The following is a 23566-nucleotide window of genomic DNA, read 5'->3' on the forward strand; positions in this document are numbered from 1 at the left end:
GTATTCTTACATGCGAAGGTGTAATGTATGTAGTATGTTGTATGTTGTATGTGATCTCCTCTTCAATGGTTGAATCCTTGTTTTGAATGCAACACCTAGCCTTGAATGGAGACTTAGAATGCTCAATTGCTTGAAGGAATGCTTGAATGCTTGAATGTTTGAATGTTTGAATATTGCTTCCGCGTCTTGCCCACATATGTTTTCCTCCCTTTTTTTTTGCCTCCTCAAATGGGAGAGGAAATGTAGTTTATATACTTGTCAATTAGGGCTAATAGACTGATTTTCCCGACCTTAGGCCGACCAGGAAACATTATTTTCCAATTTGCAAACTTAAAGACCCGATGCCCACAAGAGACCGGGCCCAAAATAGGGCCAGGGACCAGGGCGCTGGGCGCCATGGTCCCACCTCCCGGGACAGCAGGGTGCAAGGAGGGATCAGGCCAGGATGCAGAAAAATGCAGTTTTTGGTGTCGTAAACAGGTTTCGGGGTCTCCATTCAGGTTCAACTTTGCCCCGCCATCGTGAAGACCCAAATGCAGTCGCAATTGCAAGTGTCACAATTTTAGGACGCTACAATTCTATTAGTTAGAAAATAAAATACACATTCACAAAAAAGATTGGGAGATGCAAGATCACACTCTCAATTTCAAAAGAGCAAAGCTCAGAGAGCTATAACATTATAAAACAAAACCGCTAAGTGGTTGAAGTATTGGTCGAAGGAGACAAAGGATCCTAATCATCCGGTTTGCCCCTTACATCAATGAGGTTTGAGGTTACATCAGGTATACACCACCCCTCATCTTCTTTATCTGTAACTTTGTCTTTAGTGTGCACATGAGAAATTGCTAGAGCAATCCAAGGGAAACACTTTGAAGTATCAAGAGCTAGCCAACTACAAGCATAACCAATTGATGAACCTATCCCCCAAAACGCCACCAAGTAGTGGCAGCCCCAAGAGGGGAGAGGTAGAGTGTCATTGAATAGGCTAGGATGAGCCATTGTATCCACCAAAACGATGATGAGCTTGGGACCTCGGGCACTGAAAGCGACGAGCTAAGAAACTTTGACCTATGTGTCAACCGTGAGGAGAAGAATGACCACATGAGGCGGAAGGATGTGGAGTCACCCTGGCAATAGTGCATGGTGCATTACGTCAATGATCAACAACTCTTGAAGGTAAGACACCTCCTAAACCACCTTGTGAGCCTACACCTAAATTTGTAACAAAACATCTGATCAAATGGTAGCCTTGGAGTAAAGAGAAACATTTGTATTGATGTAATAAGCAAAAATTCAAGAGTTTCTATCTTTCCATAGACTAAAGAGGATCTCCACCTGGAAAGCATGCCAAATTTTAGTACACTTGAAAGGAATGTGAGAACAATCCCTCAAAAGAGCCATATGGCAGGAGAAGCATAAGGGGCAAAAATATCATGAATCTAACTCCATGGTTGTTAGGCTTTATGACAAAACCAAAAAAGATGTTTGAACGACTTTGGTTGCCCACAGAACGAGCAACAGGGGTCTTGAATATCCATATGCCTGAGACGACAACCCATAGGTAAGCCTTGGAAAATAATACACCAAGCAAAGTCGACTAGATATTATGAAATATGTGTGGCCAGACTGAGAGTGGTGTTTGAAAATGCCATCACAAGTTTAAATCGGGCACCAAGGGAAGATGTGATGAAAGTCAGTGATACCCCAAACGTAGCTTGTAGTTAAAAAAGTAGTATTTGGAATCCATTGCCAATCCGTCCACCAAGGTCTGGGAGAGTGGACCCCAATTTTGCGTAACATTTCCATAGGGAGGGCCACTATGATGGTGTCAAATGTCTCTCGATCATGTCGAGAGAGATGGAATTGAGCTTTCAACTCACCCCAATAAAGGAGACTCATGGTTGTTTTGTAAAACAAATCTCCACGTGTGTGAAGGACCTTCATGTGAAAATGTAGGGCTTTAACCCAAGGCAATCTTGCCAAAGGGACCCCTTGATGTTGAATGATGGGAGACCACCAAAGGAAAGCCCATCCCTAAAACTAGAGCCAACCCATCGAAGCCAAGACTAAATAGCTTCCAAAGCACATCAAATATTTATGGCAACAAAAGTGCCCTTGATATGCACAACTTCTTTCATGAGAAGAAGCATTTAAAAACCAATCCCCCTTCCAAGCAGGGTAGTGGATTGGAAAGCCTAAAGTAATATAATGTCAGAGAAGAATCTTCAATGCCTTTTGCCAAAAATGGCATGGATGGCCCATTTGACACAAAGAGATAGACCTTAGCGTTGGGTCGAGAGAAGCCTATGCCCTTGAGTTAGATAAGAGGCAACAAAACCCCTAAGCCACCCGATGAAAACCCTTGTGGTCATCAAAAGAGGCCCAGAGAAAATCACAAAGTTTCTCAAGCTTCAAATAAGAAGCCTAGGAGCCCAACAAAAGGAGTAATAAATATGGGTGGCCACAAGAATTTTGGAGCAAACCTAAGATTTTCATACTAATGAGAGTGGCTTAGTAATCTAGTATGTGAGTTTTTTCTCAATTTTGGTGAGGACCGCCCAAAGATCCACTGGAGAAATTTGAAAAGCAAAGGGGATGCCAAGAAATTTGAAAGTTTCCCCATGGTCGATCCACTTCTAGCCATAGCTAAGAAGCCAAGGCGAAGCACAAAGAGTAATTTGGTGATAACAATGAGTCTTGTGCCATTGAATAATCTAGCCAGAGGCAAGGTAAAAGGTGTTAAGAGACTGAAGCACCTCCTTGATATTTCACTCCTCTTGAATGAGGGTGAAGAAAGAATCATCAATGAAGTGACCATTGATCAACTAGTTCAATGACTCAAGCAAGGCATTTCCTTGGACCTGCCTATAGGAGATAGAGTTCGCCAATAAATAGTCAAACCCTTCAACAACAAGAACATAGAAAGAGGACACCCTTACTAGATGGAATGCAAAAGACTTAAGGCATGTGATTGGTGGCCATTGATGGTGATGCATGTAGAGGCGTCTACAAAGAGCTCATTAATCATTTGAATAAATCTTGGGCCAAACCGCAAGGCACAAAGCAAGGTGAGGGTTAAAGGTCATTCAATGTGGTCATAAACTTTAGCGAAATCAATTTTCAAGAAGAGGACTCTTTGTTTAGAATGCCTAGCCCACTCCATACCCTCCCAAACAACAATAATATTATCCAAAATGAATTTGGATTTGATAAAGCCTATTTGTTTCAGGAAGAATATGTCAAATTTCCAAAGCTAAAGTTTGGTGATGATTTTGTAAGATACATTGAGCAACGTGATAGACTGTCAATAGCAAAAATCCTCAAGATCACTAGACTTAGGTATGAATTTAAATTTCTTCTCTTGATAAGCTTTCCTAAAGAATTGGTATGAAAAGACTAGAGGAAAACATTATGAAGGTTGGGGCCAACACAACCCCACAAAGCCTTGTAGAACTCGCAAGGGAATCCATCACACCTAAGCACTATATCATCAACCATAATATTGAATGCTCCCTCGAGGTCCTCCAAGTAAAGCAATTAGTCACAAGAAGTTTTTTATTTATTTAGAAAGCCTACACAGGACAACCCAAAGGCAATCTTGAAGAGCACAATCTCCCTCTGGGGAGGGCTCCTAAGTAGTGAAGACCTTCTTGTAGTAGCGAAGAAAAGATTGGAGAATATATAGGAGCTCAATTAGCACCAACTGACCTTCTTTAATTTGTTTATGCTCTAAAAGAAATGGCATGCTTTAAGAGCTAGAAAAAACTCTTTAGATACACAGTCACCCACTTTAAGCCAATGCAATCTAGCTTTAATTTGAGTACCTCTTATAGAATGATTATCAACAATTTGTTTTGTTGATGAAGATGTGCCACACAAACCTACAAGTTGGGAGAAAAGGGCTTTGCAACAAGTGCCTCTATGGCATGACCAAGATCCAGGTGGCCTTATATGATGATCATCATTAAAAGATGGCCAACTAAAGACCATAAATGCGAAGGAAGTGCCATGTGCACTGAATAGCACAATTCCACCTGGCAATCCACCCAGTTTATTTAATAGGATGACATTCAAAGTTCCAAACCTGTTGGATGTAGGCCATTGTAGGCCAGTGAGTCATCAACAAGGTGTTGAAAACAAAATGGACTTGGATGAGCATCCTAGACCCACTTGCTATTCAATGTTGAACTTAATGGGAAAGTGGTCTAACAAGGTCACCTCAAGAAGAGGCATAATGGGTAAGATGTTGCAAGAGGTAAAAGAGAAAAAAGATTGTGTTAAGATCAAGACACAACCAAGTTGTTCAAAAACTCTGTCAAACTCCACTTGAAAGTTACTCCGCCTAAGTTAGATGGCTTGAAAATGATGACGGTGCATATTGGGGTCATAAAAGCCCAATTTATTGCACATGTAACACTATTCCTCACGCTCGCTAATTGTCCACTGAAAAGGCAAAGTCTCATATTTATCATATGCCATCTCAATCATATTGAAATTGTCGCACATAACCCAAGTTGTTGGGAACAGTGAATCAACAATCCACCACCATGAAGCAGATCTCTCAACATCATTGGAAGCATAAACATTAATGATCCCAAAAGAATGATTATCAATAATCATGAGGATCCAAACAAGACATCGAGTTGGATTGGACCCATGATCCATCACATAATATTGCCACCATCGCGCAAGAAAGGTGACAACTCTTCCACAACTAGGGCCTCGTGATTGGAGGCAAAAATGGGTCATTTGGCCAAATAACACATGTTGTAAAAAGCATGATCAATACCAAAGTAATTGTTACAAGTTCCTGCACGAAAAAACTCCTTGGAGAGGTCAGTGAGACCTCGAACATTCCAAGATGGGAAATTCATGGATGAACATCCTCCAAAGAAAAGTGATTTTGCAAAAACTTGGAGCCCATCTGAAACCCCGACATTCCATTCTTGCACTTTTCTAAAACAAACTCATCATCCTCCAAGCACCCTATTGGGTTGAGGGAGCAACACAAACTAGGTGGCTAGGAAGAAAGTAACGACGTTGGCTAAGGTGTTCGTGCAAATTCTGGCCGAATTGGAAGATTAATATAGGTTGTCACAATATCTTTTCCCTTTGCGACTGGATCTGAAACAATTGGCTTGTGTTACACAACAATAGGCCTTTGAAGTTTGCCTTGGGCACTACCGCCAGTAGTGTTTTTTTCTCTTACAAGTCAATATAGTCCATTTCCCTCTATTTTGGGAGATTCAAGACCTGTGGAAGAGTCTTAAACCTAGGGGCTGCCAACAAGTAGTCCTTGATTTTATGCTCCATGGATATTAAGACCAAAAATAAACATTGGGCAAGTTCAAATAAAACACTCATTCAATGTGGTAAAAATTGCCAATCTGAATGTCCATTAACTCCTTTAAGTCTCCAAACAAATCAACCTCCACACAGATCCATTTCTAGGGGTGAGCTTGATAAAAGCAGTCTAGCTCAACACGGATAACCTTCCACATGGAAAAGGTAATGGTATGAAGAAAATTCTAGCAAGGTAGAGGAAGACCAAGAATTTAAACCAAATTGGCACACAAAGTTTCTTATCATCCAAGACAAAAAATCTTTAGTCCATGACTAGAAAACTAACAGAGACAACCAAACATACCAAAGGCCATGTTGAAAGATGGACTACTTCAGCAAAAGAAAAAAGAAAAAAACCTTTGATGAGATTTTGAACATCATTTAGATAGACCCCATGAGGGGCCCAAGTTTTAGCAACCCAATCTTGTACCATGCTTTCAGTGGGAACCTCCTAACAAAGTAACCAATAAGAATCTATTGCTCTAACCATTGACATGAAGTATAAAAATCAATTTTGAGTTTCAAAATGCATATCTTGTGAAAAACTTTTGGAACAAACTTCCTGGGACGCTTGCTCGAAAGAGCCATGGTTCGCAGTCACCAAACAAAGAAGAAACCCGTTGTTCCAAACTTCCTGGGACGCTTGCTCGAAAGAGCCATGGTTCGCAGTCACCAAACAAAGAAGAAACCCTTTGATGAGATTCTGAATGTCATTTAGACAGAGCCCATGAGGGGCCCAAGTTTTAGCAACCCAATCTTGTAACATGCTTTCAATAGAGACCTCCCGACAAAGTAACCAGTAATAATCTATTACTCTAACCATTGACATGCAGTATAAAAATCAAGGATGGGTAAAACCACATCCATTGAGTTTCAAAATACACAATTGGTGAAAAACTCTTGGGACTCTTTCTCGAAAGAGCCATTGTTAGCAGTCACAAACTATCAACGCCGACAATAACGTTTACACTAAAGCCAGCCGAAGTTATATAAAGCAAGGCTTCCGAATCCCACAAAAAATGTAGGCCAAGTTACATAAACAAAAAACAAAAACCTCTCAAAAATGGTAATCCACACGAAGTTTTGGACCTGAATTACTAGCTTTGTTATAAACGAATTAGAATTTGTACAGGTTTATGAGGTGCTTCTCTTGAACTGTGATTTACCTAAAACCATGATTTTGCCACAGCAGAACCATTGGCGATGGAATCGCTCAGATTAGTATGTCAGAAATTTAAAATAAATAAATAGATACTCGTATTGCATTATGGATTTATGCATCGCAACAAAGAATAACTACACGTTGGTACTGAACAGTAAGAATATAGCTGCAGACGTATTTAAGCTGAGCCTAGTAAGAATATAGTTGTGAACCCAACACGATATCGAAAATTGTGGCGATTCTCTAATGCCTGTTTCTTAATGCGTCAGATATACTGTTTTAGAACATGAATGCGCACCAAAAACAGTTTGCCGCTATAAAAGCATGACAAATAGAGACCGTAATGTTACCACGAGAGAAAGTTCATTAGCTACAGAGCTAAATATCTTTGACAATAATCGGTGAATTGAACACCCACGTCTCTGATCAAAGTGACCCTTCAAATTGAACGGGAATGTTATTATATTTGTATAAGAATTTTATTATTTTCATTTTGTTAGTGAGAATCAGGTCCTCATGCCCTAGTATGCCCTAATGTTGATTACAAGAAGAGTACATTAACCATGGACACGTCAGCCCTACTAATACCAAATCTCTGAGAACCCAAAGAAATTCTCCAGCTTACATGCATTTGCTGGATATCTCTATTTGTAGCTATTAAAGAATAAACTACATTAGTATGTGCTTTCTATATGGCAAAGGAGGCGGATCCCTTTTGGTACGAGCACTGCCATTAATTGATAAAACTAGGAGCAGGTCCTTCAGTTTACCATTTCTGACTCAGCATAAAGTTTGTGCTTATCCTACAGGTCATTCACCCTCGTTCAAGCCAAAAAGAAACTTGCCTTCTAAGTGTTTGCTATCCTTCGTCAGGTGTTATAGTTTGTATGACAGAATATACCTTAACAAACTGAAAATTACTTTTGCTCGTATTGTGGTTGCTAAATCATTAGTCCTGCTACTTCCTGATGCAGCTAAATTCTTACAAAATTGTAGAAACCTGCTCTTCAGCAAATTTCGACTGCAATGGATTGCAAATGTCCGTTTATTGTCGGATTCCCATTAAAAGCCTTTCCACTAATTTCTTCCAAATTGAACTGTTGATGATCATCTTCAGTTGTCATCCCATGAACCTGTTTTGTACTGAGTTCTCACAAGTAATATGCAATATTTCTCTCAAGGACAGTTTTCACAACTGAAACTCGAGCATTCCTCTTGGGCTTCTGTTACAGTGCATCTGCACATTTAAAAATCATGTCAAAATCCTAATATTAGTAGATTTCCCAACATCTTATGTGCATTGACAATATCTGTACAAGAATTCCCCAGCGCACTACACTTTATGAAGAGCATGGTAATTATTTTACTACTATGTGCAAGACACTAAACAATAATAACTCACCAGTGCACTAGATTGACTGAATAGCACACTAAAATTACTTACCGTTACTTGCAAGAAAATGTAAATGTTCAAAACATTCCTTTTATACGGTCGCTAGCAAGTAATGTAAATCCCATCATGAGCAGTTCTGAATCTGCATTACCATATCTTTGACAAATACGGTTTGCAAGAGGTTCTCTGAAAGTCTAGGGCCTCCGTTTGATGCTTCTTTCTACAAAAATAAACTAAAATAGAGTTAATTAGGAATATTTAACAGAAATAGAAAATTCATGAAAATATCTTAATGCTTTCCCTACTTGTTCAAATGAACAAAAAATAAAGTACACCATTCAACATTGTAAGGAAACTCAATTTGTGATTCGTAAGTGCTATTTCTTAAGTTTGCCAACAAAAAAGCTTTCATTAGTGCCTTTTGGATTAACAATTAGAAAAGCGCTAGCCAAAATCTAATCGACTTTATGCTTTCATTGCCCATTTTTCAGGCAGTCACCCAAAAGTGTCAAAAGATGCTCTTGATTATCAGCATCCAAAGTACATTGCATATCATATCCAATTTGTTCCAATGATATTTCTGAAGATCATTACAGTCAAAAATGAACTTTGGGCCTGCCTATTTGATCTGAAAATTGAAATCATAAGGATTGGCAGCTCTAGTCTCTTGGAGATCTCTTGTGCATGTGAAATCTTAGTTAAGATGGATTTCTACTAGCTTTTCAAACCAGATAAAATATCAATATTGGTTTGTTAACATGTTTAAACGATTGCATTGGAAAGTCTACTCTCATCTAAGAGGTTTAAAAAGACCCTATGTGAATAAAATTACCAACTCCAGTCTTCTTTTATCTTGATCATGATGCACAAAAATACAGGATGATCAACAGCAATGGTCATCAACAAACAAAATCTCTGTGCAAAATTGACTATCAGAGCAAATTCAATAAAGGGAAGCTTTGAGAATTTTGGTAAGTAACAGCATTGTATCAAGGCTCCACGTTGAAAGGGGTTTGGGATAGATGAGAAATAAAAAATGCACCCATGGCATTAAAAGCGGTAAGCACTCTATTTCCTATATATATGAAAGGATTAGATACAATGATCTGAGCAAAGGAAACCCCTTTAACAAATACTCGCTTCAGTACTCATCTATTCTAACCCAAAATAGAAAACCCCAAAGGAAGGTATCACAGGGTACGGTGATTTAGGACTAGATCATTTAGGACTAGATCTACAAACTCACTAGCAGTGAGGAACATGTTTATGTCTACCTAGGAAAAATTACCAACTTTAAATAATAAATTGTTAAATTTTAACAGAGACGGTTTTTCATTGTGTATATATACACACACACACATGAAATATACAATACTTATTAATAAATTGTCCAAGCCACCTGCTTGGTTTGCTAAAAAAATGTTATACATTTGGATATCCAATACTTGTTAATAATCCAAGCCACTTGCATGATTTGCTAAAAAAAATTAATGCTATGAGATTTCCACAATCCATGCAAATATTCATTTATTGCTTCTAGATTTGATTGTGTATGAGCTTTTTTTGACACCAACGTTTCGAATCACACTCTATGATTTTGACATCAATGTTTTGAATCACACTCTGATTTTGACATCAATGTTTTGAATCACGGAGTGTGATTAGAAACATTGATGTCAAAAAGCTCATACACAATCAAATCCAGAAGCAATAAATGAAATAAAAAGTAAGTTTTGTGATTTAACAAAGGGTGCTTTTGGAAAAATTAAAACAAGGCAGAGCTGCTTATCACAACGCCTTAAAGTACATTTGACAATGCACTGAAGGGCAAAATATATTCCCAAAAAAGGACATATTCGATGCTAAATTTGATTTGCAACAAAAGATCATTTTCAAAGTAGGAAGTAATGTTTCATTTCGATTCAGCCCCTGCAACATGGATAATCCTTAGCCACAAATAAGTGTAGGAATATGCTGGAAGCTCAGGAAGAAATGCATATGGATATGAGAATCAGATACGAAACCCCACAGCAAGCATTGTATTGAATATGGAAATTGTGATCAAACCTCAAAGAAAGGTCCAAATAATCCACACTACAACAAGACTTAAAGGTTGACCTTTCAATGCTATTAGAATGGTCTTTATTGGTTTCTTTGAGACCTCTGGTAACACTCCTTGCAGTCAAAGATCTTAAAAATTTGTAGCTTTAAATAGACTCAAACTATTTTTAAAAATAATCAAAGAAAATTCTTACCTTTTCCTTCTCAAACGGATGGCAAATTTGCAAATCAAATGCCTTTTGTGCCATCGTCGCTTTCTATCTTGCAAGCATTGTTGCATTATGTCAGTTCTCCTGAAGATGCACTGAAATATCACATGGGTATAAATCAGATCTTAATAACATTATCAGACAAAATAAAGAACTGCTTGTAGCTAAAGTTACAAAGGACCATATACAATGACAATTTTTTTATAAAACTAAAGAATGAAAGGAAAGTCAATGTTTTGATCAACACTCTCCATACAAAGCCTTCAATAATTTGCATTGAATGACCATAGAACAGTGACATTGTCTTACGAATTACACAAACTGAGTTGGTCCTGGAATGAGTGCGGGTATAGGTACCAATACCAGGTACAAGGTATGGCAAAAAAAAAAATATTCCTTGTGTATGGGTAAGGGTTCAGCTATATAGATGTATAGATATAGATATACAAATATGTGTATATATGTGGATATGTATATATCTATATACATATACATATACACAGATATAGACATACACCTACACATACACGCACACATATACATACATACATACATACACACACACACACATATATATATCAAAATTAAAAATTATAAAATATAAAAACAGTGATACTCATAATTGCCAATAAACAAAATATTTAAATACCTCATGCTCATAATTTGAAAATAGACAATGAAAATTACAATCAATATTCAATAGTCTTCATATTGCTCTTTATCAAAAGCATCAAAGCCAACATTTGGTTCAATTTCATTTGAACTCCCACTAGTTGAGTCACATGCAAAAGCTGCCTCATCTATAGAGAGTTTGCAAAAGCTATGTAACTGTAGTGCTTAAGTCAGTACACTTGGGACTTTGATCCCAATTCTTTGCCACCCTCTCATTGTATTCAGGTGTCTTATGTGATAGGAGATGAAGGTTGGAGTGCACGAAGACCAAATCCTCATCTTCTTTTGCACCCAATAGGTTGCACTTAACCAAGTGAATGAAGGAGTATGTACTCCAATTTCACTCAGCTGATGACTCACAACTTGTTGAATTTTGCATGCAATGGCAGCTTGGAAGAAAACAATACAGTTTTTGTCTTTTGTGTTTGTCAAATTAGTTGAACACAGTCTTATGCCCTCGCTTTAGGACAAGCCAATGCTTTTGAGAAATTTTTTGTTTTAAAAAATGTTCTTTAATGTCTTTGGGGCTCAGTGGCCACAAGTCCCCCTGGGTTTGCCTTCAACCCAGGTTTTCCTGCTCAGGCACCCCAGGTCCCCATTGGGGGACCCTAGGAAAACCCAGAGCCAAACTGGGACTGGACCTGTACCCATACCGGACCCACACCTGTACAAGGAGGGTTCACAGTAAACCCAGTAACATAATTTTAGAGAATTGCAAACTCCATGTATCATTAGTAAAACCAATTCACGAAATTACTTCCATACAGAGTAGTGATTTCAGCTGGAAGCATAAACACCAAAATACCTGCGATTTTAGCTAGACTTCATGTTCTGCTTGACTCATACTTCAGTAGGATTGTTCAGACTACAAAAACTATTTGCAGGAAAACTTGAAATCATGTTGATACAATAGAACAGATACACTAGTATTTCTACAACAAAGTTCAAATAACATATTCAAAATCTTGTTACGACTGGCAGAACCTTAATGTTGCACTGTAATTACTCATGAATGATACCTGAGTACCATATCCTCAAAAATTGTCATTCTATGTAAACGATCACAAGGCTACTTTTTTAATTATTTGTTGCAAACATATTACCAATGCTTAGAGGAACTACAACATTTTAAAAAATACAAGATAAAAAATAATCTGTTAGGATGGAAGCTCACCTTCAATAAACTTTGCATCTTGTGGTTTTGCTTCTTTACTTCCAGAAGTTCTGACTCCAACATTTGAACCTTTTTCTCCATCCCATCCTCCCTCATTTCAGATAAACCTTTTATATATTGACTGTTGTTCTCAAATGGTTCTTTCCTTTTTCCTGATTCAAGCAGGCAATGGCTACTTAATAATACATCCTCTGAACCAGCGAGGCATGGTACATTCACAGGTCTGGGAGCAAAATTAGGACTATCATTATGATGAATATGAGTAACGATCTTAATTTCCTCTACTTCTATTCCACCCATCCTCTCATGAAGAATATCGATTGAATTGTCTTGTGAAGATATGTTGTTACACTTTAGTCCATCAAACAAGCCAGAAGAAATAGTCTGTAAGACGAAAAGTAGTATGAGTGCCCTGCAGGAAAGGTGTGAATATACTAGTGGGAACACAAAATATTAAAACCCTGGCATAGATTTCAAAAAGAAGAAATAGAATTCTGTAATGAATCTAGCATATGTCCATCTGACAACAGATTGTAAATACAAAGGATTCCAATACTTCAACGTGAATATATTTCAGAACATTTTTTTATAATTATTCATTAGGCCAACTGACAAAACAAATTCTATTTCCGATACTCATGGTAGCAGAAATCTTAAAAAATTGGAATTAATCGCCAACCATGACAATTGCCATACTGGTTCAGATTACCCTACCAATTTTTTTAAGAAAACAGATTTTTCAAAGAAACAATTGTGATGTATTGAAAAAATGCTGATAAACCATGATTAACTGAAATTGATGTTATTTATTTGTGATTTTTTCAATTGCATGCATTTTTTTGGCGATTTATTGGAGTTTTTTTGTTTATTCAATTACATTTTTTCTTGCCTGATTTAATGAATATTTCAGTATCTTTTAATTTAGCAAGTTTTTCCTGTTTTAATCCCAAGTAATTGAATTTCATTCATATGTCCAGTTAGCTAAATGAATACCCAGTAAATGCAATGCCCAGAACCAAGGGTTGATAACAATCCATTTCACTTTTCAAGAATATAAATTTATTATATACAGCATCAACATCTCAATCTTGTGCATCAGACAATAAACATGTAGAAGATCTGACCTCTTTAGTTCTTCCTTTCTCTGAAGAGCATGTGGTCGTGTCCATCTTCCCATAGTTGACTCCAGCTACAGTGTCCCAATCATCATGACCATGGTTTGGCGAGTCTATTGTAGCTTTATACTTGGGCTTCATCTGCATGCCTTGAAATTCTAGACAAAAGCAATTTTCCGATACAGTTATGTTCACAGTATAAATCAGCAAGCATAAAAATGAATTCAACAGCTATTTTCGGTAACCAACAAAGTATCAGATGTTGAGCCCTTGCATATTTAGAACATCAGACAAGAGTTATTTTAATTAAAGAAGTCTCCTTGAATATTTTTTTGGTTACTCATGCCTCTGTGCCCAAATGTTTATCATCACCAAACAAATGTATTTAAGAGATTTGTAAAATAGAAATGTTCATCTCAATGGTTCAAGTATTTGAGACTAGATTTATAGAACAATTGAAATTAAATGTAATATATACCTATTAATAGCTAAACACGGTACTAAATTTTGAATAACTCCCCTTGAACTGAAAGTTCATGTCATAAAAACATGGACGTATTTTTTAATCTTGAGAATAAATGCAAGAAAAAAATATTTAAAGAATGTATATAATATCGGATCTCTATATTACTCATCTCTTCATCAAATTAAAATTCCGCATTAAATTCTGACTTCCCACCCTCACAAAATCACATTCTCAAACTCTTAACCTCTGAGAGAGAAGTTTTAGATAGAAACATATTAAACAACTAAGTTTTGGTCAGAGCAACAAAATTTGAGAAGAATCAACAAACCTTCACAACCATGAGACATATGAAGTCCAAAGCACTCGCATGATGACGGCTCAATGAGGCTCCCTGCACTGTTCTCTGAATATTGCATTATCCCTCGTAAATTATTGTCAAGAATTTCAACATCATTACAACCTGAAACGCCATAAGAGAAACCATTGACTACAGGATAATCTAGTGATGAATTCCAGTTAAGATAATCAGAGAAATGTATAGAAGGTTACCACACACACTTGTAGTGTTAATAAAATCCACCTCTTTAGTACTATCAGATTCCCAGATTTGTAGGCAATTCAACTGGCAGTCCTGAATTTCAATTTGATCACTAGATGACAAATCTTCATGCAGTTCTAAAGGACCTAATAATTCTGGAATATAACCATCATCACACTGTGTGCAGCTTATAATTATGTAACTAGGATCATCACCAAGCTCGAAAAAATCAGTTTTTGTAGCATCATTCACATTCTGCACATGTTCTGCATGGCAAAGCTTCATTTTATTTCTGTCATAAATGAACTGCAATGGATACTTGCCCAGCTTACATTTTCTTAGATATTCAACTGCCTCTTTGTAACTTGAATCAATAAAATGTTCATGAAGACTTTGATCTGAATAATAATCATCCTTCCCATAAGCATTTACATAAACCAAGAAACAAGATGAAACATGGAAATTTACACCCAGAAAGATTCTTATATTGTGACCTTCAAACATTTCTTTGTTTTCTGTTTTTATAGATATGAGGTTTCTTGGAACACTCTCACAACCTATTTTCTTCAAATGTTGAAATTGTCCAATGTATTTTTCTAGATCATGAGTCCAACCACCACATTCTCTAACCTGGATGGGAATAATATCAAATTTCCCTGTACAAGAATTGTGTTCAAAGCCTGAATAATATCTAAATGAGGTGCAAGTTTCCACTGCAAAGTGAATATCTTTTTCCAAATATGCAGGTTTAATACTAGGCATACTACAAGAAAATATGTCTGAAGTGAAAGCTTGTTTCTGATGCAATTCCGTCATCAAGTACAATGCACTAAAGTCATTTTTGTAGGGCGCCAAGCAACATCCAATTTTTACCAGCCAATTGGAAGGTGATACAGAAAAGCAATTCAAGGATTTTGGGCAGTTATGTTGATTCTCTCTTGGCATATGATTTCCAGAATTACCAATTGTCAAACCAGACTCACGTGCCACTCTTCTTTTATGATCTTCAACTCCATTCTCCTGCTCAAGTAGATATGCCTTTTGCCTCTGACTGTTTTTATCTGACTCACTTTTGCCGTTTTCCATGCTAGAAGTTTGACAGATATCCTTCAGAATGCTTTCTGCAGGAGACAAGTAGAATAAAAAAAAGAAAACTTTTTAATAATCCCAGGAATCTATCTAGATGGTCAGAAAGAAAATGTTGCTCCTGAATAAGATTTTTGTATAGATTCCAAAGTTAAAAAATTCAGAAAAAGGAAAACTCTAATATTTCTACTGAACTTTTTCCAAATATTCACTATTGAAATTACCGTACTTTGTTTGAGATTCACAAATGACAGATTGCCGTTGAACCTCGAATTAAAATTTACACAAGAATGAATCTTTTCATCACTTCCTGAATATTCTCTGTTGTTATGTTTTTGCTTTCCATACTTTTGTAGCCAAGAATCTTTTGGATCCACAACTTGATCCCCTGTCATTGATATTTTCAAATCAGATTCAGAGTTAGGGTACACAAAAAGAATAAGAATTAAAATTATCTTAAAATTCCTTAAAAACTGTCAAACCTCCAAAAATGAGCACAGCTGGCTTGGACGGTATTAAAGGAGCATTGTAACTAACATTTGTTTCAGTTGCCTCTGAAGATGTAAATGAATCTAAACCACACTCTTTATTCAGACTACCACTTAGATTTTTGGAGCATATGCTTTCACCAATCATTTCAGCCTTTTCATGAACAGACTCTTTATTCGCTAAAACATGCAGAACAGATGAGCAATCAGCATTGGAAAAGTTCTCTCTAGCATCAGATTCACAGAGTGAAGATGTAACTTCAAATGTAGGCCCTTGAAGGCCTTCTTGGCCATCAAATTCTTTCATACCAACAAGAACCTCAATTGAGTCCTCACTGGTTTTAAAGCACCTTGTTTGCAGCTCTGGGAAGTTGAAAAATGTCTCACTTGTTAACTTCAATCTATCATTTACTGATTTCATACACGCATTGGAATTAACATTGGAGCCAGTGGTGGAAAACAATACTTGTTCCCTGTATTTAGACTCTGCAGATATGGCATCATGTACAAAGTCTTCAATAGATCTGGCATTTCTCCTTGGCATTGTTGAGTATTCCTTTTTTAGATCATATAATTTATCCTTATAAGAGGTTTGTTTTTCAATCTTCGGTTGACCAGCACCAGATCCCATATTACCAAGTGAACTTTCCAAATTGTTCTCTTCATACAAATGTGAATTCAGAGTAACGGGCAAGAAGAGTAATTCTTCATTTCTGAAGACATTAAGTTCATCTGTCTGCATCATAGAATGCTCCAATGCAAAAATTGAGATGCTTTCCTCATCAACTGAGGCAGAATTTGAATTCTCTGAGGATTGTGTTGCTGAAGCAACCAGTTGATCAGCAATTTTATTAGCTTCATCTTCAAAAAACATTGAGCTCGGTCTACTTGAGATCTCTCCATGAATGCACTGCTCAAATTCACATGATGTCATGCCATCACACTCCTGATGGTGGAACAGATACTGCATCTCCCCCAGGCAAGGGGACAGATTATTTTGTGTTGGAAGGCTCTCAAAAGAACTGCAAGTAAGGCATGAATCTCCAGAAGTACTTCCCTCCAAGGTGAATTTGTCATCTGAGGCCCATTCCTCTGAAGTGCTCATTACATCCTTAGCCCATGGATCACAAAATTGTGCAAAGCTGAATTCCAGTGCTAGCATTGAGTCTACATTGCCATCCTGTATCTGAAGAATCTCTGTACATGCATCTCCTGACATCTCTAGAGCCTGCAATTTCTCAAACAGATCAATGTCTTCAGATGAAGTTTCTGCTTCTTCATCAGCCACACTTGCACATGCACCTGCAATGGAGCTATTAAAAACAAGAGAAGCCTCTTGAATTGGAGTGTATCTGGACCCATCAAAGGCTTGAAATTCTCCATCAGCAACTGTTTGGGATTTTTCTCGCGTAACTAAAGGAGCACCAACCCACTTCTCTAGCGAGAATTCATCAGGGAGCAAATTTAAATCTTGTAATTCTTGCTCACACATTCCTGAACTGATAGAACTGATAAGATCAAACTCAAGATCGTCACTGCGAACAGATGAATCACTTAGAGAGCTTGGATTAGAAGAATATTTTTCTTCATTTAGCTGGCCAACCCTCTGCTTCTTTGTCTTATCTACAACTGATTCAGAAGTGTCCATTCTTAGCTGTGAAGAATTCAAAAATGGGATTTTAGAAGCCTTATTGGTAACAATTGTTGAATTCTCTATTGAATATGAAGACTTTAGTTTTGAACTTGGCAATCTTCCATTATGGCATTGAAAGATGGGGCTTCTAGCAGAAACAGTGTTCTTTTCCAAAACCTTTAACAATCCTCTGCTTTGATAATGAGATTTTGTTCCACTGGGCTGAACAACACTAGTATCCAACAGATACACTGAACTGTCTTTGTCACAACAGGAATTTATCTCTCTAAACACAGTATCACTGTTCTCCTGCAAACTTAAAGCTCCTCTGTAACCATGATTGGTTCCATTTCTTGACAAAGCGCTCTTACTTTTTGTCAAGGGACGTTTTCTACCATTCTCCTTTGTATTCATGACTTCATCTTCCATCTTCAGCTTGTTTGTTTCCCCTGGTCCAGAAGAACTGTTCTCCTGCAAACTTAAAGATTGTCTGCGACCCTGATAAGTTCCATTTCTAGGTAAAGAAGTGTTATTTCTTGTTAAAGGACATTTTCTACTAGTCTCTTTCACACTGATGACCTCATCTTCCTTCTTTGTCTTGCTTGATTCCTGACCTTCAGGGGAAGAAGAACTCCAAGAGTCTCTTGTATACTTTGCAGAGTTCCGTATCTTACAAGAACCACCATTTCTCCTCAAAGAAGCCATGATTGTTACAGTTTCAGCTCATTGTTCTCCTGGTAGCCTGCACTTTATAGAAACTACAAATTGTCAAAATTAAACCTTGTATTTCAGTTCATTAACAAAGTTAATATAGAAGCGTGCAAGAATTCAAGAGTTGCCCACAGCCTCACTCTTATACAGCAATAAGGCAACCTACAAGCTTAGTGCCGATCAAAATTATATACAACCAAACATCGAGCTGAGCTTCAATGACCTTCTCAGAGAAATGGAGCACGCATTAAGTGTTTAACTAAGTGTGCAAACCAGGTTCAACACCAATGGATAATAAAGAGGCCACAGCCTCGCTTTCTATCCCATAATAATAACCAGCAGTCTGTGCACTATACCTTACTAAAAGATAAAATCAAATCACATTAAATCCGGGTTACCTTCAATCTCAAGCTTACACTGCTTCTCAGTAAAAATAAACCCATAGGTTGTGAGTTAAAATCCGACTGAGTTTCAAACTATATTCTAATCTTTACTTCCAATTGGACAAGTGCAACACAGTTTTGACCTCAATCTCCCACCCTCAACCCCATACCAGGATAACAAAACATATAGTCACAGTGCCAAACCCTAAGGAAAAGTTATCTTCAATCTCAGGATTGTTTTAAAACTCGGTGTATCATCTGAATCATTTCAGATTAAACTACTGCCAACATAGATTTGATCAAATTCACACTAAGCTTATTTTGAGTTAAAATCCGACTGAGCTTCAAACTGTATTCTACTCTTTACCTCCAAATTGGGGCAAATGCAACGCAGGTTTGACCTCACTCTCGAAGCCTCTGTCCCACACCATGAGAAGGCAACCTATTGTCACAGTTGCAAGCCCGGAGGAAAAGTTATTTTCAATCTCGAGATTGAGTTTAAAAGTTAGTCATCATCGAAATCATTTTGGATTAAAATATTGCAAACATAGAACTGATCAAATTCAAGGCTACACTTGAAAGCATCAAAACTTGCATAATGCAGATACAAAAATTATATGGGAAAACTCATGTAGATTTTTACCAAAACCACACTGAGCCTCGAATAGCACAAAAGCATACATCAAGCTCAAAATTACATTGCAAGAACCGGATCATCCCTATTTCGATCTTCCACGGAATTACACAAATTAAACGCAAAAAGAAAAAAGAAAAAAGGCATCTGCATCGTCTGTACTAGATTTCCTAATTCAGTACTACAGTAACTACAGAAAACAGAGAGAAAATTAATAAAGAGAAATATTTTACAACATTAAAAACTATTAAATTTAGATAAATCTTTTCTAACGTTAAATGTCAAGAAGAAAAAGACACAAAGGTTTATTTACATCCACCACACTAAAACCAACATAGTGATACATGCTTCCAAGAATAAGCGACACCACAGAGAATCGTTCAAGAACAGCTTCTGTCAAGAGGTAAACCTGCTTCTGCTGCTGGCTTCGGTCATTAACTCCCCTTTCCTTTGATAAACTCCCTCTTCAAATTACGCATAAACCCTTAACCAACGGACGCTGCAAAAACCGCACAATATAACATTCTTTAATGGATTTCATCTTAAAAATCGTTTACATACTAAAAGAATTACAGGGCTGATAAGTTCTCTAAAATCATCGAATTGATGTATGCAATTTTTCTCACAGAACAGCAAAAGCATTGTAATTTTTATTTTTTTAAATGAGAACCTACACAAGCACGTTTCAATACGCGCTATTAGGGACTTCTTTGGAAAGAATAGATCTTCTATTGACTAATTTTGATCAGAATTTCCCTTGCATTTGCCAAAGAAACAAGACTCGTCCGAGCCATACGCGCATTATTAAGCCAATTCCCCATATTTTACATCGGAAAATATTGCTTACCAACTAAATATATTGTAAGTGTAACGAAGATTGCTATATGTTGCCACTAATCAATCCTTGGCACCGGAGATAATACAATCGGCAGAAATTTCAGACAACATCAATTTTTCGAAGAACGAGAATTAGACACAGAATTGTACAACACCGGCATTTCCACGACTTCATGCTCGACGATCAATCTCAGAAATTCCCTCTGCTTTGGAAAACTTCGTAAAACCCTACCAAAGAGACGCACATTACAAAAACGATTCCATCAAACATTTACAAAGGCAATTCGATCTCCTGCTCTTCCATCCGAAAAGGTTGCCTACATACCTACCAAAACAAATTGCAGGTACGATGACCAGAATTGCCCAAAGAGGCTCAAATTTCTTGTCCATGGACTCCAAACTCTCTGCAATGCATTCCAAACTCCCTGGGACGAATCTGCACCTTACACGTCTGGCAATCCGAGCTTCCTTTCCTGAACGTAATGAATTTCAGTAAATATTATTGTCCGTAAACTAACCTTTGGCGCGGGCGATCATTATTTCACGCGAACAAGAATCAGCAAAAGTTGTTGAGCCAGGTCGGGAAAAGAGAAGACGAAAACGAAAATAAAAATAGGCGGGAGAGAATTTATAGAGGAAAAGATAAAAGGCGGTTAAAGCGTGGCGGGGCCGGCATGCGCAAGGGATCTTAAATGCATAAATGGTGGAATTTTAGCGGGAGCAAAAGCATCGCCATTTCCGGGTTCCACATGGTGCCTTGCCTGCCCCTTCTTCTTCTTCTGCTTCCCTACTCTCTCGCCGTTCGCCATGGACGTAACAATTCCCTGACAGTCGGGTCCATTTCATTCACATCTCCGAAACAGCAGGACTGCATTTAAAATATAATTGGCTGGTTGGCTTAAAGGACACGCATGTTTCTCAGTGGCGCCATTAGAGCGACGTTTAATGGACTGATCTTGACGAGTACGCTACGCCAACATTTTTTCCATCATATTATCAATCTTGCCCCTCGCCGGTATCTTCACTTCACGCGTTTTCGAAAACTTCTGCACAATTGCTGCTGTTCCAGCTACGATGCTGCCAGATGTCACACAAACTGTAATATTTATGCGCCCCTTCCCCTGAAGCACAATTCGTTGCCGTGTACCTTGTATTTTAAAGATTTTTACCGTAAAGTACCGTGAATAGAAATATTAGATAATACAAATACATTCATACCTAGTATAGATATCTGAAATAATTTATATAAAATATTGTATCATATGAATTGAATGCATTTGATATATTTTAGAAAGTTGTAAAATGGATTAGTATGTATATCTTAAAATAAATAGAGAGAAATTTATGTGGATGTGTCTTTGAAATCTTAAATAGATGATGTGAAGGCTATTTCATTTGAAAAAACATCTCTTTCAAGTATTTTATATAGATTAATTAAGATATATTTTTGTTGTAAGATTAATTGAATTCTTTTTATAACAATAAGATTCTTAAAAAATGATTAATTTGAGGAAAAAAATTGTTCACAATTAAGATAGAGATAAATAATAGTAATATTATGTAAATAATCTTAATTTGACACTAAATCAACCATATGTATATTTTTTTATTATATAATTATATAATATTATTAATTATAATATAGTTTGACATGAAATCAAACTATAAATTAACCTTAACCCAACCTTAATTGTTATAATTAAAAATATGTAATATTGATTTTTTAAAATTATTTAATAAAAAAATATTATTTTAATTTTATACATTTAAATATTATTTAACTTGCACTTTATAAATAAGTAGTTGTCTTTGATATTATACAAATATCCTTAATTTAACCCTAAGCCAACCATATCTATAATTCTTTAATTTATATGAAACATAATATTATTAAATATAATGTGATATGAACTTAATTGAATTATAATGGCAACCCTAACCTTAACACTAATCATTGCTCATTCAAAACTTATGTATGTATGTATGAAAAATTAATTATTATAATTAAAAATATATTATATCGATTTTTAAAATTGTTTAATAAAAATATTATTTTAATTATTAATTTTTTTTAAATTAAATATTTTTAAAATTGAATTTTAAAGCAATTATATATAAGCATTTTGAACATCTAAATTTATGTTTATAATATTTTTATATTAAATAATTTGTAAAATATTTTATATTTAAATAATTGAATGGAATGGATCAATGCTCTTGATGAAGGATTAGACTTGGATGATGGGAGGATGGCATTTTGCATGGTTCATTTTCTTCAGTCCATGGGGGATTTTTCTGTAGTTCGTGGGGGGTTGATATCTTTTTCTACCTTTTGCTTTTGCTTTCTTTCTGAGTCGTAGAGAGTGGTTGCATTGGGCTCTCTCTAGCTCTTGTCTGCGCATTGTGGGTGATGTGCACTGTTCGATGGAGGGTGAATGGAGTGTTTGAGGTGGTGTTGGGTCTTTGTTTTGTAGATCTCGGGTGGCTTCCTGTTGCATGCAATTAATTTGGTGAGGGTTTTGGGTGCAACCCTTGTATCTTGGGTTTCTTACTTTGCATAGCAAAGCCTAGTGGCAATTTGGGAAAGCGGAGCCCTCTTTTCAGAGATGTTGTGATAGGGGGAAACTTGGCCCCATTCATGCATGAGAATCCATTTTTGGTTTGAGTAGTATGGGAGAAAATTCATCGCAAATAGAGAATTTTAGGCCTATGAAGGTTAATGGTTGTCTTGCAAGAAGTGAGACTAGGCCTGTCTTGGTGATTCAGCTTGACTCTTTTGTGGATGATATCAATTATCTTTCTAAACATGCTTTGATTTGCAAATTCATGCGGATCTATGTGTCTCTACCCTTCTTGAAATCATGGGCTCGTCGCACATGGAATCGAGAAGGGGAAATGGAGATATTGCTAGTTGCAAATGGCTATTTTATGGTTACCTTTTCATGCATGTCAGATAGAAACAAGGTTTTTGAAGGGGGGTCATATATCTACAACCAAGTTGATCTTTTTTCTAAAGTCATGGCATGTTGGTTTCAATCCTTCATAAGAATTGGCTTCGAGGGTTCCAATTTGGTTGAGGCTTCCATGGTTCCCGCTTGAACTTTGGAGAGATGATATCTTCAACCTGGTTGTTGTACAACTAGGTAAGTTAGTTGGCCCCTCATGTCAAATGAAAAATGTAATCACCTATGCTTGAATCTATGTTGAAATTGATCTGAGTAAGCCTTTTCTTGATTCTATAGAAATTTGTCTTCAATCCAACTCTTGGATTCAACAATTAGATTATGAAACTTTACCCTTTCTGATGTCGCATTTTTCATGAATATGGTCATTTGCAACGAATGTGTCTAAAATCTAACCATGCAAAGGAAGCCAATAATGGGTCCTCCCACCCATTATCTAAACAGGATAAAGGAAACGTTCCCATAATGGAGGATAAAGAGGGGTTTATTCTAGTCAAAAAAAGAAGCAAGGGTAGAGGACAAAAGAGAACCCTTAGGGATAGGAAAACTGACTAGGATTTTAATAGGTTTGATGTCCTTGATGATTTGGATCAGTTTGATGATGCTTTGGTAAACATGCATGTTGGTTCAAATACTCAAGGGATGATTCAAATTAATGTTGAGAAGAATACTGACCCTTAGGTCGAAACTCAAGATAC

The 23566-nt window shown here is 36.7% G+C and overlaps 1 protein-coding gene across 6 annotated transcripts; it reads right to left on the bottom strand.

Moving 5' to 3' along the window:
- Positions 1 to 6949: 6949 nt before the first annotated feature.
- Positions 6950 to 21027, bottom strand: LOC131069032 (uncharacterized). Of its 6 annotated transcripts, none has more exons than XM_058004334.2 (13): positions 20235 to 21023; positions 19916 to 20133; positions 19478 to 19567; positions 18802 to 18876; positions 15702 to 18082; positions 15449 to 15607; positions 14145 to 15254; positions 13924 to 14055; positions 13139 to 13287; positions 12015 to 12398; positions 10154 to 10263; positions 7950 to 8118; positions 6950 to 7742 (listed from the first exon to the last, which is right to left on the bottom strand). In XM_058004334.2, exons 5-12 carry the CDS (start codon positions 18043 to 18045, stop codon positions 8046 to 8048), a joined length of 4461 nt encoding a protein of 1486 aa, XP_057860317.2. In that variant the 5' UTR covers positions 18046 to 18082; positions 18802 to 18876; positions 19478 to 19567; positions 19916 to 20133; positions 20235 to 21023; the 3' UTR covers positions 6950 to 7742; positions 7950 to 8045. The 6 variants fall into 6 exon arrangements, with proteins under 6 accessions (XP_057860317.2, XP_059075919.1, XP_057860321.2 ...); XM_059219936.1 differs by having other exon boundaries at positions 20231 to 21023; XM_058004338.2 differs by having other exon boundaries at positions 14154 to 15254; positions 19916 to 21023.
- Between the last annotated feature and the right edge of the window lie 2539 nt (positions 21028 to 23566).

This window comes from Cryptomeria japonica, chromosome 4 (assembly GCF_030272615.1).
Source record: "Cryptomeria japonica chromosome 4, Sugi_1.0, whole genome shotgun sequence".
NCBI lineage: Eukaryota > Viridiplantae > Streptophyta > Pinopsida > Cupressales > Cupressaceae > Cryptomeria > Cryptomeria japonica.